The sequence below is a fragment of the Papaver somniferum genome, unplaced genomic scaffold (genome assembly GCF_003573695.1).
Source record: "Papaver somniferum cultivar HN1 unplaced genomic scaffold, ASM357369v1 unplaced-scaffold_47, whole genome shotgun sequence".
Lineage (NCBI taxonomy): Eukaryota > Viridiplantae > Streptophyta > Magnoliopsida > Ranunculales > Papaveraceae > Papaver > Papaver somniferum.
The window spans coordinates 781,708-797,652 of NW_020647304.1; the positions used below are offsets into that span (position 1 = coordinate 781,708).

A 15,945-nucleotide genomic window follows, 5' to 3' on the forward strand; every position below is an offset into this window, starting at 1 on the left:
GTTGATTATTGATACGAGATATATATATATAACATATATTTACTGCCAGATTAAATACTATCTACTAACAACAAAGAAGGTATATTTATTTGAGTTTTTTTTTTTTTGGTAAACTAATAAGTTTTTCATAAACAGCAAGATGCATGGGTGTGTAAATACTATTTAATGTTTTGAGAAAGTTACGGGGCCAGAAAAGTGGTGGTGGGAATAAAATGGACTATAATACGCATTTGCATCACTTGGTTTTCTGGAGGAAGAAGAAAAACATGGCTTCCACGTTATGGTCTATAACGATTCTCTCCATCCTTTTGTTTACTACTTCTGTCAAAAGTTTGTTACCGCCAAAGAACCCTCTGTTTCAAGGAAATGCTAGTGTTGATGGAACGAACTTTGGACTTCGGTTACTTGTTCAAGAACGAAATGTATATACCATACATAATATTTATATCTCAAATTAACAATTCTCTCTGAAAAGGTCAAATTACTGAGTTCTTTCGCGTGCAGGTGGTGATGGAAAACGGTCTGGTTCGAGTTATCTTAACCAACCCCGAAGGTCTAATAACAGCAATAGAATACAAGGATTTGGACCGTAACTTACTTGAGTTCCGCTATCATGAAGACAGCAGAGGGTAAGATTAGACATTCTATATTTTTAATTCTAATTCTAACCACATAGAAGAAATGAAATGGGTTTCCTTTGGCCAGGTAATTGATTCTTGCATATTTGAAGTCAACCATGATATCCATTTCACAAACAAAACTCTACAAGAAAACGGTATCAACAGGCTCATGAACTGTGGGCATGTCACCGTCCACGTTACACCGTTTAACAAGCTTTGTTGAGTTGTATATGATTTTAACACAAATTCTCCTAATTGTCTCCTACTGAACCTTTCTTTTGTATCCTTCAAATGCGACAGTAACTAAGTTGGTTCCAGACTCTGAGACTCATATTTTATGTTTATTAATTTTCTTTTTGCGTTTTAATACAATGCCAATCAGGTACTATGATGTTATGTGGGGAGAACCAGGACATGAAGGAATTTTTGACAAGTAATCACTCTTTCTTAAGCTCAGTTTTTTGAATAGATTGAGGTACATGTGGTTCTCCCTTGAAGTATTATAATGTGTTTGTAGGTTGAAGGCAACAACATTTAATGTCATAGTACAAAACGAGAACCAAATCGAAGTTTCTTTTTCATGGACCTGGGATATTTCTCTTAAAGGAAAACGCATGCCTATTAATTTGGACAAAAGGTCAGTTTGTTAGTATTCTTTGTTCATCTGTATGCAACATCTGTTGATTGTGCCATAATTTGTAACTTGTACGGAATTTTCGGCTAAGGTATATAGGTACATTATGCTGAAGCATTCCTCCGGTTTCTATACGTATGTTATTTTTGATCATTTGAAAGGGTGGCCCGAGTTTGGCATTGGCGAAGCCAGGATTGCTTTCAAGCTCAGCCAAGACATGTAAATGAATCTCTCTATTCCATTTATTTCTTACATTCGATATAGGGCTTCCATGGATTGTTATTCTTGGTTTGAGCAATCAAATTGCTCACTGAGATATTGTTCTTATACTTGGGTAAACTTGATATTTGAGTTCTTTGTCGTGTCAACGCATTCACTCACTGCACTCTAAAATTGCTAGGTTTCACCACATGACCATAACCGATACAAGGCAAAGAGAGATGCCCACGTTACAAGATCGTCTTCAAGGGAAACCTCTAGCCTATCCAGAAGCAGTTCTGTTGACAAATCCAGTCAATCGATCTCTTAAAGGAGAGGTAAGAAACTAGACACACCACGCAGGCATATACATTTTTTTCTATTTATTACAGAATTTGTTGAATCTTAACTTGAAACCAGAGAACATGCATTACGTTGATTAGGAATCCATGTTTGATTTTTGTGGTGCAGGTAGATGATAAGTACCAGTATTCAGTGGAGAATAAAGACACGGGGATACATGGATGGATTAGTGCCAATCCACGCATAGGATTTTGGATTATAACAGCCAGCAATGAGTTCCTTGTTGGTGGTCCTCACAAACAGGAGCTCACATCCCATACAGGCCCTACAAGTCTCTCTGTAAGCATCTCACCTCTTCCTCTATCTCAATCATACATCTCAGTCTAACCACTCCAAAATTCCTGGTATTTGGGAGGATTTCGAGAGTAAGGTTCATTTGAACAATGTAGCAATTACATGGGTCCAAAATGTTCTAACCTGGCTTCGTGGTATGTTCTTATTCAGATTTTCTTTAGTAGCCATTACACTGGACAGGAGCTATCCCCGAAATTCCAAAATGGAGAACCATGGAAAAAAGTTTTTGGCCCTGTTTTCGTTTATGTTAACTCAGTTCCCAAAACAGAAAAGGATCTCTATACATCACTCTGGGTGGATGCAAAAGCTCAGGTGTCACCCTTGCCTTTCTCCACACTATATATTATACATTCCTACAGTGTTTAAACGGAAAATGGGTCATTTGTCCAAAAAAAATTTAAAACATGGTTCAAATGGACGAGTAAAAATTAGTATGGGTGAAATGGACACATAAAAAATTGCAAGGATGAAACTGGATTCATCTTGGCTTAAACTTAAAAAATAGCAAGGATGAAACTGGATGCATACTGATATAAATTAAAAATAAGAAAAATATTTGAAAATGTCAGGATAGAACTGGTTACATCCAGGCAATTTTTATATTTTTATCCATCTAAATGTCTTTTTCACCCAGAAATTATTGATTTTGGTCTTTTTAACAAATTTTGTGATATTTAAAGCTGTTGAGTTAAAGGATCTGACCTATTAAATACATGGACTCTGAGACTGAGGATTGTAGGGATTTCCTTGGCAAAAGTAGATGTAGAAACATAAAATCATCTCTTCATGTTTTATCAAAGAATTTTTTCTTATTTGATCTGAATCTAATGTTTAAACTTTCAACTCTAATTTTTTCTTTTAGTTGGCGAAGGAAGTCAAAAGTTGGCCTTATAGTTTCCCTGCTTCGGCTGACTTTCCTTCCTCAGATGAACGGGGTACTGTTACAGGAACCTTGTTAGTCCGAGATAGGTGTGTTTCGTTTCATCACTTCTTTTAATCTGTTCAAGAGCCAATCCAAACTTCATTAATCAACTTTTCAAGAATTTTCCCATCAGGTATATTGATAGGCTTGACATCGCCGGGAATGGTTCTTATGTTGGTTTGGCTCCCCCAGGAGATGCTGGAACTTGGCAAAGAGATTGCAAGGTTATTTATACTTTCGGGTCTTATTAACCTTTTAGTTGACACCTTGTTAATTGATGAAATGTAGTATAATTCGTCCTTGTGATTTATTCCAGGGCTATCAGTTTTGGACTAAAGCCAACAGGGACGGATCATTTGCGATCCCTAATGTTCGTGCAGGAGAATATAATCTTTTTGCATGGGTTCCTGGTTTTATTGGAGACTTCAAGCACAATATTAGTATTCGGATATCTCCAGGTTTAAGTTTCTCCGACTTCTTTTTAAGCATATTCGGTCATATTCTCCGGTTCTTAGACATATAAATAGTAGGGTGAAATGTGACATGTTACAGGATGTAATCAGAATTTGGGTAAGCTTGTATATGAACCTCCAAGAGATGGTCCTACATTGTGGGAGATAGGTTTTGCCGATAGATCTGCAGCTGAATTCCGTGTACCTGAACCTAACAAAAACTACGTTAACAAACTCTATGTTGATCTTCGTGAAGACTGGTAAGTATCTACTTCCTCCCATAAGATGTTGTGACCAACATTTTATGATTAACACTGTATCTTCCTTTCTACAGGTTCCGACAATACGGAATATGGGAGCGGTACTCAGAATTGTATCCAATTAGAGATCTCGTTTTCACCATTGGCGTTAGCCAGCACCAGAGAGATTGGTTCTATGCACATGTGCCAAGGTTGGAATATTTTCTACGACAACATTTTACAAATGCTCGTCTAGTCGTCTTGATCATTTCTCAGAATATCGACGTCATTAATCATTTTATTTTCTACACGGTGTAGGAAACATGGTAACATACTTGTTCCAACAACATGGAGCATTGTGTTCAAAACCGACAAAGTATTACCAACAGGAACTTATAAACTGCGAATAGCAATTGCTTCTGCTACTTACGCTGAATTACAGGTACACCATATTCAAGGAATTTGTTTTATAATTTTATGCCTGATTTAATGTTTTCTTGGGGTTACTAAATTATATATCAATGTATAATAGGTTCGTGTCAATGACGAAAAAGCAGCAAGGCCTCTCTTCACAACTGGAAGAATAGGAAGAGACAATGCAATAGCAAGACACGGAATTCATGGATTGTACTGGTTATATACAGTTGATGTACCAGGGAACCTACTTCGCCAAGGTGAAAACACAATATTCCTAACACAAACAAGGATTTATATGGCGTTTGATGGTTTCATGTACGATTACATCCGCTTGGAAAGGCCTCCATCCAATGTTGCATAGAGGGCATACCATTACAGGGCCGATTGATTATAGGATCTTTCTGCAGTTCTTACATGTGATATGGTGTGTGGAGGTTTCATGCATGATCACATTTGAGTGCAACGGCCTCCAACCAACGTTTTATAGAAGTTATACCAAATACCATATGGGAGCCCGTTATAGGATCTTTCTGCAGTTTTAACCTGTAATGTAAAATAATGTTGGTCCAACTGCAATGATGCCCTAGGAGAGTTTAAAACCTGGAGGCATTAGGTTTTGATCCATTGTTTCACCACCACTCTTGTTGTAATAGTGAAATGTTTTAGCACTCGTTATGGGCGAGTCAGAAATCAATATCTTCTTTGACATAAAAAAAGAGATAAGAGGCGAAAGAGTTTTTGGGCCTAAGAACGACGCTATTCTTTCCAAAACAAATTGGACTTGGGCATTCCGCTCTGGAATGTTTATACTTTATAACATCATGTATAAAAGTCCAACACTATTACAAAAGAAGGCTGTTTCGAGACATACTCAAATTTTGAGCCGAACCTATATTTTTGCTTAAGTTCGGCTGATAACTCAAGGTTCGCCTGATAACTTTTCAGCCGAATTTAGGCAAATGTATGTCTCAAAATATTTGAGTATGCCTCAAAACAGGTTTCTTATAAAACTGGTTAGTTTTCCACCGAGTGTGAGTAGAGGTGTAAAACAGGCAGGCCCAGCCTGTCCAGGCCTAGGTAGGCCTGTCGACAAAGCATGCCAATCTGTCATGGATAGATACCCTTAACTGAGCTCTGCCTGGACTGAGTCAGGCCTGCACTATGTTGTGCCAGCTGGCCGGAACAAACCGAGGTAGCCTGTTTTGTCATTTGTTTTTGAAGCGCTAAAAAATTATGGTTGCTAAGATAGTATGTAATTAGGTCGGGCTAGCCTATTTTATTATTTGGTTTTTTGTACAGGTAAAAAGTTATGCCTGTAAAGAGGCTCGGACATATAGGCGGCCTTGTATCTTTGTCACAATATTCATTTTCCAAGTCCGTAACTACCAGAAAAAATGCACATAAGATTTATTTTATGTGACTTAACGGTTGCTAGACCGACAAAGTTATTGCCCCAAACATATTATCTCAGCTCAAGTAGTTGGTATTGTTCTGGTGGTGAGAAATTATAGGAAGGTCGAGCAGAATTTCGGTTTTTCACATCCTTTTCCATGGACCGAGCAGATATCTATAAAGGTATATGAAAATAAATAGATGGGCTTTTCCAGGCAAGGGAGCCGATTAGAGCTTCCCATGGAATGATTTTTAACCGACAAAAAAGAAAACCAAACCTGCAGGCCCAAACCGACAAAAAAGAACAAACCCCTTAAAATCCAGAATCTAAGAAACCCAATAAAAAATGATTGGATTATAAACAGATATAGGCCGGTCCTACTTTTCAACCCGATAGAGAAAATAAGTATGAAATGAATATGCGATAAGTATTTTTAAAAATATCATGAAATATATATATGAGAATATCATACTGAGGCATGACAAATAAAGAATAATACAAAATTTAAAAAATAGTTTTGCAAGGCTGAGATATTGCAGGAATCATACTCTGAATAAGAGATTGCGATGAATTCCACAACACGAAACAGAGCAAAGATATTGAAGCGCCCCCAAACCTAGTAGCTGACTAATCCAAGAAATTAACTAAATAAAGAGGCACTAAGAATCTAAATCATTTACTTAAACATTCAATTAAGAAATCTGCTACAAAACTTAACCCAAAACTAGCCCCGCTCAGAAATATATATATATATATACAAGAACTTCTCTCAAATGATAATACAACAATACTCATTCGGTTTCCAAATAAAATATACAACATAGTAATTGTAGTCGAAGTTAATCAACTAACGAACTCGACTCCTCGAAGCTTCCGCTGCGCAATCCTGATTTGTTTCTGAAACTGAAAGTGGAAATGGGTGAGCACATCATCCCTAAAAGGGGTGCCCCGTAGGAATAACATTTAACTTTCATGCAATCATTGGAAATGATTTTAAAACAATTCATGTTTTCCCTAAACACTAAACACAACCAATTCATAATTCACAGAGGTAAACAATCATGTATACGGAACTAACTCCTTCTAAACAATGAATAATATGGTGACTCGTCCCGCACCTAGATAATAATATGGTGACTCGTCCCGCACCTAGATAATAATATGTGACTCGTCCCGCACCAGTAAATGAAGGAGCAATACACTATATACCACAGAAGGAAAATCTCATTTACAAACAATCAAATGGAAATTCTTATTTCCCACACAATTCATAAAGACAAACAAGGCTTGGAAAAATTAAAATAAATAACAGAACTTTCGTAATTCAAAATTAAACAATGCATGGAAAGCACAACCAGACAATGCATGAATTTGTTAAACATAAACTTTGGTAAAAGAAAACAACAATAATCACAAAAGAGTTAAATATAAATTCCCACCTCTTTTGATGACAAGCAACGTCTACCTCGAGATCCACGATCCACTGGTTCATCCTTTGAACCGATCGTTGTTAATATAGACTAATTGTTAACCACACAAGAAGTCTAAGAAACTAGCCAAAATGGCTCACAGAAGAATCATATAGTTCTATTTAATGGTTCTAAGCCCATACATGGTTCTATATCTTTTATTATCTATCTTAAGCATATCTAAGAGTTATTACTTCGATTGGATTGATTCTATAGTCCACTAAATAAGTCTTAGGAACATCTACAACTTTGTAGAAGAACCCAAATGCTAATTCGGACCATAAGCGTCCAATTCATGTTCAATTGGAAAACTAGTTCTGAACCCAAGTTTACTAAACAGGCCCACTAACCAGAGGCCTAATCCAACTGGTCAACTAACGGTCAGCTGAGTCAACGAACGGTAAACGTCGGTCAAAGGTCAAAGTCCAGTCAAAGGTTAACCCGGTCAAGGTTCACTGAGTCAAATCAATGAGTCTAAACTGTTTAAGACTGAGTCAACTCAGTCATACAAATGTGTCAGCTAAGGTTAAATCAGTTATACATTTAACTGGGATGACTATCAGGCAAATACCCTATTTTAACTACAGATTCACTTGCAACCTGATTCTATTCATTTGATGAATATACAAACTTTCATTCTATACAATTCTATAATTTCAATACAATTGCAATTTAAGCTTTACCTGCAATTGCAGTAGTTGCAAGCTTTTCAACAATCTAACCTTCCTTCATCTTACCAAACTCATTCTCAGTTACACCTTTCCAGCCTGCAACTCTCAAACACACAACACCACCACTAAAACTGCAGGTTCAGTCCAACTACAAACCAATTTATGGCATTCAACTTCACTACCACCTTCAATTCTGTAACAATCCTAGCTTCAGACTTGCATCTCAGTTCAATACTTCAACACTCAACATAAATCACCAACAGCAACATCATCTTCATTACAAACAACCCCTCTACAGTTGCACATATCTGCAATCCATCTCCTGCAACTACTCGTCACTACAATTTCATCATTTATAACTTCTTCACTCAAAACAGTAGAACTTCAGTTAAACACCATTACCACCAAGTTCAGTTCCACCATGCTGCAACTGAGATTTCTCGGATCCCATTATATCCACCAAATACCACCTCCATTTTCCCAACTATCTCAAGAATAAATCTATGCTATTTCATCCCAACACATACACATATTTGGTGATCAACATTTACAATTCTCTACAACCACTTCTGCACCACCTACATCTTCAGACACAACCAAGGTACATTCATGTTCTGCAACAATCATTTCACCCCTGCAAGCATACATACACAGACAACCACCATCTCTGGATGCCAACCTCACTAATCTGCAACTTACATATCTTCATCTCAGTCTAATTCAACCATAACAATTCAGTTCATCTATTACAAACACTATTCATCTCAAAACTACCATCTGTAATCAACTTAACATTCATACAGCTCTTCTCCCTGTGATATACACAAAATCAAACCAAAATACAGCTCAAGCACTTACTCAACAAATCCATTTTAATTCTTAATTCATCAAGAAACTTATAAACTTAATGATGAACTTGAACAAATTTACAAATAAGAACAGTTACCTTCTTAATAGCAGAACCACACCCTAATTCTTCATCAGCTTCATAAACATCCAGTTAACTTCATCATGTTCATCAATCGGCAAATCCACTCCTTAACTCTTGTTATTCATCTCTAATCGAAATTCTAGTGAAACCCTAACTCCTTGATTCTTCTCTAAAGCAACTTCATATCGTTCAATTAAACAACCCATCTCAATTTCGTCTCATTTATCACTAATCGAATTTCTAAACAACCTTCTGAGAAAACCCTAATTCTTAGATACTTCACAGAACAACTCCATGTTCAGTTTAACTTCATCCCCTTCCTTAATCATATAAACCCAGTCCTCAATTCATCTATCAATCCCATGCAAGCCTAAAATAGAACCTAAAACCTTAATCCTCTATTCTTCTTCTTCACAGGACCCTAACTCTACAACTTTCTCGAATTGAGATCTTCTTTATAGTCAAATCCTCTAAATTGACATAACCGACTTCATCTTCAGGTTATTACCTTCAAACCAACCTTTAATTTCACCTTAATCATCACCAATTCGAAATTCCAATTCTTATTCACTGAAAACCCTGACTTGGTTCTCTGATTCATCTCTTCTTCTTCATCAATAACAGCCTCGACTCATCCACCATATCTACCACTCCATCAATTGGTTCTCTCGAACTGATTCACAACCTCACTCTCAAATTCATCACTCGACACTTACAGAGGAAAAACATAGAAGAAGAACGGAGAAGAAGAAAGAATAAGAAAGAGGAAGATAAAAAAAAGAGAATAAAGAAGAATAAGAATTTATCTTCTCGTTGGGTGAAGATAAGGCCGACCAGATTTTACTGAGGCACCCACGTTCTATATAAGGGCTACCATGGTCCATCAATGAAATTACTAATTTGTCATTCATACAAATTTGATGACATCTTCTTCGTCCGATATCCGAATGACACGTTCGAGTAGTCCATTCCGCATCGTTGTTAGATTAATTTCTATTAATTAAATCTATATTAACTAATCGGGTCAATATCGGCTTGATCATCGTTAGGTCAATCCTTGACCGGTCTAAAAGCGTTGACGAGCTTGAGGATCGTTACATTTTCCCCACCTTATACATTTTCGTCCTCGAAAATCAAACTATCCTTCTGGTCTGCAAAAACTCCCCACCTTATGGAATAATCCCATCTCTTGTCTAAGCGCAAACAACAAGAAACAAGGCACAAACCTATATGGCTTTCTACAACTAACATCTAAAATTTGTGGCTCTAGGTTCAACTACGCTGATTTAAGTTCTAACAAATAGGGAAGCCTAAGTTTCTTACACTAATTTCTATTTCAATAAGATAATGGTTCTAATTATGAGAGAAGGTACTCTATCATAAAATCTCTAAGTAAAATTTGGGATCTATCAGTTCACTAATAGAAGCAAGTCTCCCTTCTATGCCTAGTGATACAAGAATGTAGTTGCCCTGTCTAGGTTCGCGACGCCTGACAATGCCTACCTACGCGACAAGTATCACAGGGAACACATAGGAAAACCAACCTCACCAATCCCCAGTGCTGGATTAACTAAATATTAATTTATTAAGATTAATTAATTTTTTTAACGGGTGTAATTTAATATTTTACTTCATAAACAATACACATCATTTTAAACTATTTAATCATCATAATGTATTTAATTTTATTTATTTATTTATCGTTATTATTATTATTTATTTATTTTAATGGAATCGAATTTTAATTTCAAATGAAACCATATTATTATAAATAAATAATTTTAAACTCATGTACTATTTACGAGTAACTTAATGCTATAACAATTACCCAAGTGTTATTATTATTATTTTCAATATATCTATTTGTTTATATAAGTAAACAACCGCTAACAATTTTCATAGTTGTTTAGAACTAATATTTTATTATCATTATAACATCTATTTATTTATTTATTTTATTTATTAGGCCGATAAAAGTTAATCGTAATTAATCATAATGTCGAGTTTAATTTTATTATTACTAGTAGCTTTGATTTGATCTAACTTTATTTCCTTAAATTTGTATTATTGCTAAGTAAACCTTAAGGTGTACTATTAATAAAAAATTACATTTTGATAATACTATCCTATCATTATTATCCAGATGATATTTACAATAACTGTAAACTTTATAGTTATTAGTATTATATAGTATTATTATTTTCTTACCTTATCAAAATTATTATCTTACCTACATTACCATTTTCATTATTCTTAAGTTAATTTTCTCAATATAATTCTACATTCACGTAAAGATTGCTATAATAGATTTCATTTATTCATATTGAATCCGTATTCTATATTTTGTTAAGTATTGACGTTGGTAATTTAATATGATTTATATCTGAGTATGCATAAATTTTAACATGTCTTAGATTTTTGTATTAATAATAAGTATCTTATTCATAGGTAAATTTATTGTCCTTTAAGTCTAATATTGTTTTAAATATTCAAGTACTATAAACATCACTTTATGTGTATAATTTAGTGTTTTAGTGAATCATTTACTGGACTAAAGATAATCTGAGTATAAGATCGTTAACATGTTTAGTCTTTTTTTTATGCATTATATGACCTCACGTTTTTAATCTTACCTAATATGTCTTATATTAACTATTTGGTTTAAACACAAAACATACAATTCTAATTTGTTATAGTTAACTTTGCAAAACTTAACCGCAGATAAGCACTAATAATTTTCCAGAGCTATTTAACCCTAATCATTATTTTATCGCTATTTATTTGTTAATGAGATTTTAATTTAAGTTATGCTCAACATAATACTAATTTAAATTCTAACAGCTTAAGTTTGCCATACTAATTTTTCCATTTCAAAAGATGAGTAAATAATTTCATGAAGAAGGATCCTATCAATATATAAATTTATTTTCTTTTAATTCTTATATTACACTGAGCATCCAAATATTATTATTACTACTTCACGTATATTTGTTCATTTTAAAGGTACAAGATTTCTAACAAGTGTCTTTTTATTTTATATATTATATCCTCGCTTCCTTAAGTCTAATGCCTAACACGTATTATATCAACTATCTAGTTTAGACGCGAAATATATATCTCTAATCTGTAAATGGTTTAATTTACTAAACTTAATCGTAAATAAGCGCTATCAAATTCCCATAACCATTTACTCATAATTATTATTTTTATCATTATATATCTTTATTGAAGTTTTAATTATGTTAAGTTCAGTATGATACTAATTGATGAATACTAACATTACTTTACTAAAATTATTATACTATAATTTTCATTTATAATTATTATTACTATCATTCTATCGTTTGATTGTCGTCTAACATATTTTATAATTACTATTATAACATTTTTATTATTATTAACATTGATGGTCGAAGTATTACTCTAACTACTCTTACAAATATTATTAAATTCCAAAAAATTATTAACATTTATGTGATTATAAATTGTTGACTCTGTGTATAAGTCGAGGTATTCAATAAGTTTCTACGTGACTTTCAAGATTTATCAATAATTCTAATCTCACAATTATTTATCTTTAGTATTGTATTGTCTACGCATTCATACTTTTTAGAATACTTATTCTCAAATCCTTATTAGCTAAAGTTATAGGTGTACCCTACAATTTGAATCCATTACATGAACAAACAAACAAACAATCAATCAATCAATCAATTTTTTTTAATTATTGATAGCTTTTAGTGATTAATTAAGATTTATCCCACAAACCCAACCCAGTTCTAAACTAATCTAGTTTTCTAACTGACACTGGCTATTTCTATCTTTCCCATATAAGATCTAATAGTGAGCTCTGATACCAACGTTGTAGCGCCCCCAAAGCTAGCAACTGACTAATCCAAAATATTAACTAAATAAGAGGCACTAAGAATCTAAATCATTTACTTAAACATTCAATTAAGAAATCTGCTACAAAACTTAACCCAAAACTATCCCCGCTCAGAAATATATATATATACAAGAACTTCTCTCAAATGATAATATAACAATAATCATTCGGTTTCCAAATAAAATATACAACATAGTAATCATATAATTTAATCAACTAACGAACTCGACTCCTCGAAGCTTCCGCTGCGCAACTCTGATCTATCTCTAAAACTGAAAGTGGGAATGGGTGAGCACATCATCCCTAAAAGGGGTGCCACGTAGGAATAACATTTAACTTTCATGAAATCATTGGAAATGATTTGAAAACAATTCATGTTTTCCCTAAACAGTAAACACAACCAATTCACAAAGGTAAACAATCATGTATATGGAACTAACTCCTTCTAAACAATGAATAATAAGGTGACTCGTCCCGCACCTAGATAATAATCTGGTGACTCGTCCCGCACCAGTAAATGAAGGAGCAGTACCCTATATACCACAGAAGGAAATTCTCATTTCCAAATAATCAAATGGAAATTCTTATTTACCACACAATTCATAAAGACAAACAAAGCATTACGATTCCTTTCCAATCAATGGAAAGATTAAAAGAAATAACAGAGCTTTCGTAATTCAAAATTAAACAATGCATGGAAAGCACAACCAGACAATGCATGAATTTGTTAAACATAAACTTTGGTAAAAAAAACAACAATAATCACAAAAGAGTTAAATATAAATTCCCACCTCTTTTGATGACAAGCCACGCCTACCTCGAGATCCACGATCCACTGATTTATCCTTTGAATCGATCGTTGTTAATATAGACTAACTGTTAACAACACAAGAAGTCTAAGAAACTAGCCAAAATGGCTCACACAAGAATCATATAGTTCCATCTAATGGTTCTAGGCCCATACATGGTTCTATATCTTTTATTATCTATCTTTAGCATATCTAAGAGTTATTACTTCGATTGGGTTGATTCTATAGTCCATTAAATAAGTTTAATGAATATCTACAACTTTGTAGAAGAACCCAAATGCTAATTCGGACCATAAGGGTCCAACTCATGTTCAATTGGAAAACTGGTTCTGAACCAAAGTTTACTAAACAGGCCCACTAACCAAAGGCCTAATCTAACTGGTCAACTAACGCTCAGCTGAGTCAACTAACGGTAAATGCCGGTCAAAGGTCAAAGTCCAGTCAAAGGTTAACTCGGTCAAGGTTCACTGAGACAAATCAATGAGTCTAAACTGTTTAAGACTGAGTCAACTCAGTCATACAAATGTGTCAGCTAAGGTTAAATCAGTTATACATTTAACTGGGATGACTATCAGGCAAATACCATATTTTAACTACAGATTCACTTGCAACCTGATTCTATTCATTTGATGAATATACAAACTTTCATTTTATACAATTCTATAATTTCAATACAATTGCAATTTAAGCTTTACCTGTAATTTCAGTAGTTGCAAGCTTTTCAACAATCTAACCTTCCTTCATCTTACCAAACTCATTCTCAGTTACACCTTTCCAGCCTGCAACTCTCAAACACACAACACCACCACTAAAACTGCAGGTTCAGTCCAACTACAAAACAATTTATGGCATTCAACTTCACTACCACCTTCAGTTCTATAACAATCCTAGCTTCAGACTTGCATCTCAGTTCAATACATCAACACTCAACATAAATCACCAACAGCAACATCATCTTCATTACAAACAACCCCTCTACTGTTGCACACATCTGCAATACATCTCCTACAACTACTCATCACAACAATTTCATCATTGATAACTTCTTCGCTCAACACAATAGAACTTCAGTTAAACACCATTACCACCAAGTTCAGTTCCACCACCTCCATTTTCCCAACTCTCTCAAGAATAAATCTATGCTATTTCATACCAACACATACACATATCCGGTGGTCAACATTTACAATTCTCTACAACCACTTCAGCACCACCTACATCTTCAGACACAACCAAGGTACATTCATGTCCCGCAACAATCATTCCACCCCTGCAAGCATACATACACAGACAACCACCATCTCTGGATGCGAACCTCACTAATCTGCAACTTACATATCTTCATCTCAATCTAATTGAACCATAGCAATTCAGTTCATCTATTACAAACACTATTCATCTCAAAACTACCATCTGTAATCAACTTAACATTAATATAACTCTTCTCCCTGTGATATACACAAAATCAAACCAAAATACAGCTCAAGCACTTACTCAACAGATCCATTTTAATTCTTAATTCATCAAGAAACTTATAAAGTTAATAATGAACTTGAACATATTTACTAATAAGAACAATTACCTTCTTAATAGCAGAACCACACCCTAATTCTTCATCAGCTTCATAAACATCCAGTTAACTTCACCATGTTCATCAATCGACAAATCCACTCCTTAACTCTTGTTATTCATATCTAATCGAAATTCTAGTGAAACCCTAAATCCTTTATTCTTCTCTAAAACAACTTCATATCGTTCAATTAAACATAAAACCATCTCAATTTCGTCTCATTTATCACTAATCGAATTTCTACACAATCTTCTGAGAAAACCCTAATTCTTAGATACTTCACATAACAAATCCATATTCAGTTTAACTTCATCCCGTTCCTTAATCATCTAAACCCAGTCCTCAATTCATCTATCAATCCCATGCAAGCCTAAAATCGAACCTAAAACCCTGATCCTCTATTCTTCTTTTTCACAGAACCCTAACTCTACAACTTTCTCGAATTGAGATCTTCTTTATAGTCAAATCCTCTAAATTGACATAACCGACTTCATATTCAGGTTATAACCTTCAAACCCACCTTTAATTTCACCTTAATCATCACCAATTCGAAACTCTAATTCTTATTCACTGAAAACCCTGACTTGGTTCTCTGATTCATCTCTTCTTCTTCATCAACAACAGCCTCGACTCATCCACCATCTCTACCACTCCATCAATTGGTTCTCTCGAACTGATTCACAACCTCACTCTCAAATTCATTACTCCACACTTACAGAGGAAAAACATAGAAGAATAACGGAGAAGAAGAAAGAAGAAGAACGAGGAAGATAAAAAGAAAAGAATAAAGAAGAATAAGAATTTATCTTCTCGTTGGGTGAAGATAAGGCCGACTAGATTTTACTGAGGCACCCACGTTCTGTATAAAGGCTACCATGGTCCATCAATGAAATTACTAATTTGCCATTCATACAAATTTGATGACATGTTCTTCGTCCGATATCCGAATGACACGTTCGAGTAGTCCATTCCACGTAACTTTCCGAGATTTAGCTAACGATACTAGTTTTATATCTAAATCGTTGTTAGATTAATTTCTATTAATTAAATCTATATTAACTAACCTGGTCAATATCG

General features: G+C 34.4%; 1 protein-coding gene and 1 long non-coding RNA gene across 2 annotated transcripts; one reads left to right on the top strand and one right to left on the bottom strand.

Moving 5' to 3' along the window:
• The first annotated feature begins 368 nt into the window (after positions 1–368).
• LOC113342775 (probable rhamnogalacturonate lyase B) lies at positions 369–4,511 on the top strand. The gene is made up of 15 exons (XM_026587205.1): positions 369–422; positions 505–629; positions 1,003–1,053; positions 1,138–1,257; positions 1,354–1,473; positions 1,655–1,790; positions 1,924–2,094; positions 2,260–2,421; positions 2,972–3,078; positions 3,165–3,255; positions 3,348–3,489; positions 3,584–3,743; positions 3,818–3,934; positions 4,041–4,164; positions 4,255–4,511. Exons 2-15 carry the CDS (start codon positions 511–513, stop codon positions 4,498–4,500), a joined length of 1,866 nt encoding a protein of 621 aa, XP_026442990.1. The 5' UTR covers positions 369–422; positions 505–510; the 3' UTR covers positions 4,501–4,511.
• Positions 4,512–6,178: 1,667 nt separating this feature from the next.
• LOC113342777 lies at positions 6,179–15,632 on the bottom strand. The gene is made up of 3 exons (XR_003356831.1): positions 13,994–15,632; positions 13,281–13,365; positions 6,179–6,435 (listed from the first exon to the last, which is right to left on the bottom strand). It is a non-coding gene; the product is annotated as an uncharacterized LOC113342777 (long non-coding RNA).
• Positions 15,633–15,945: the final 313 nt, after the last annotated feature.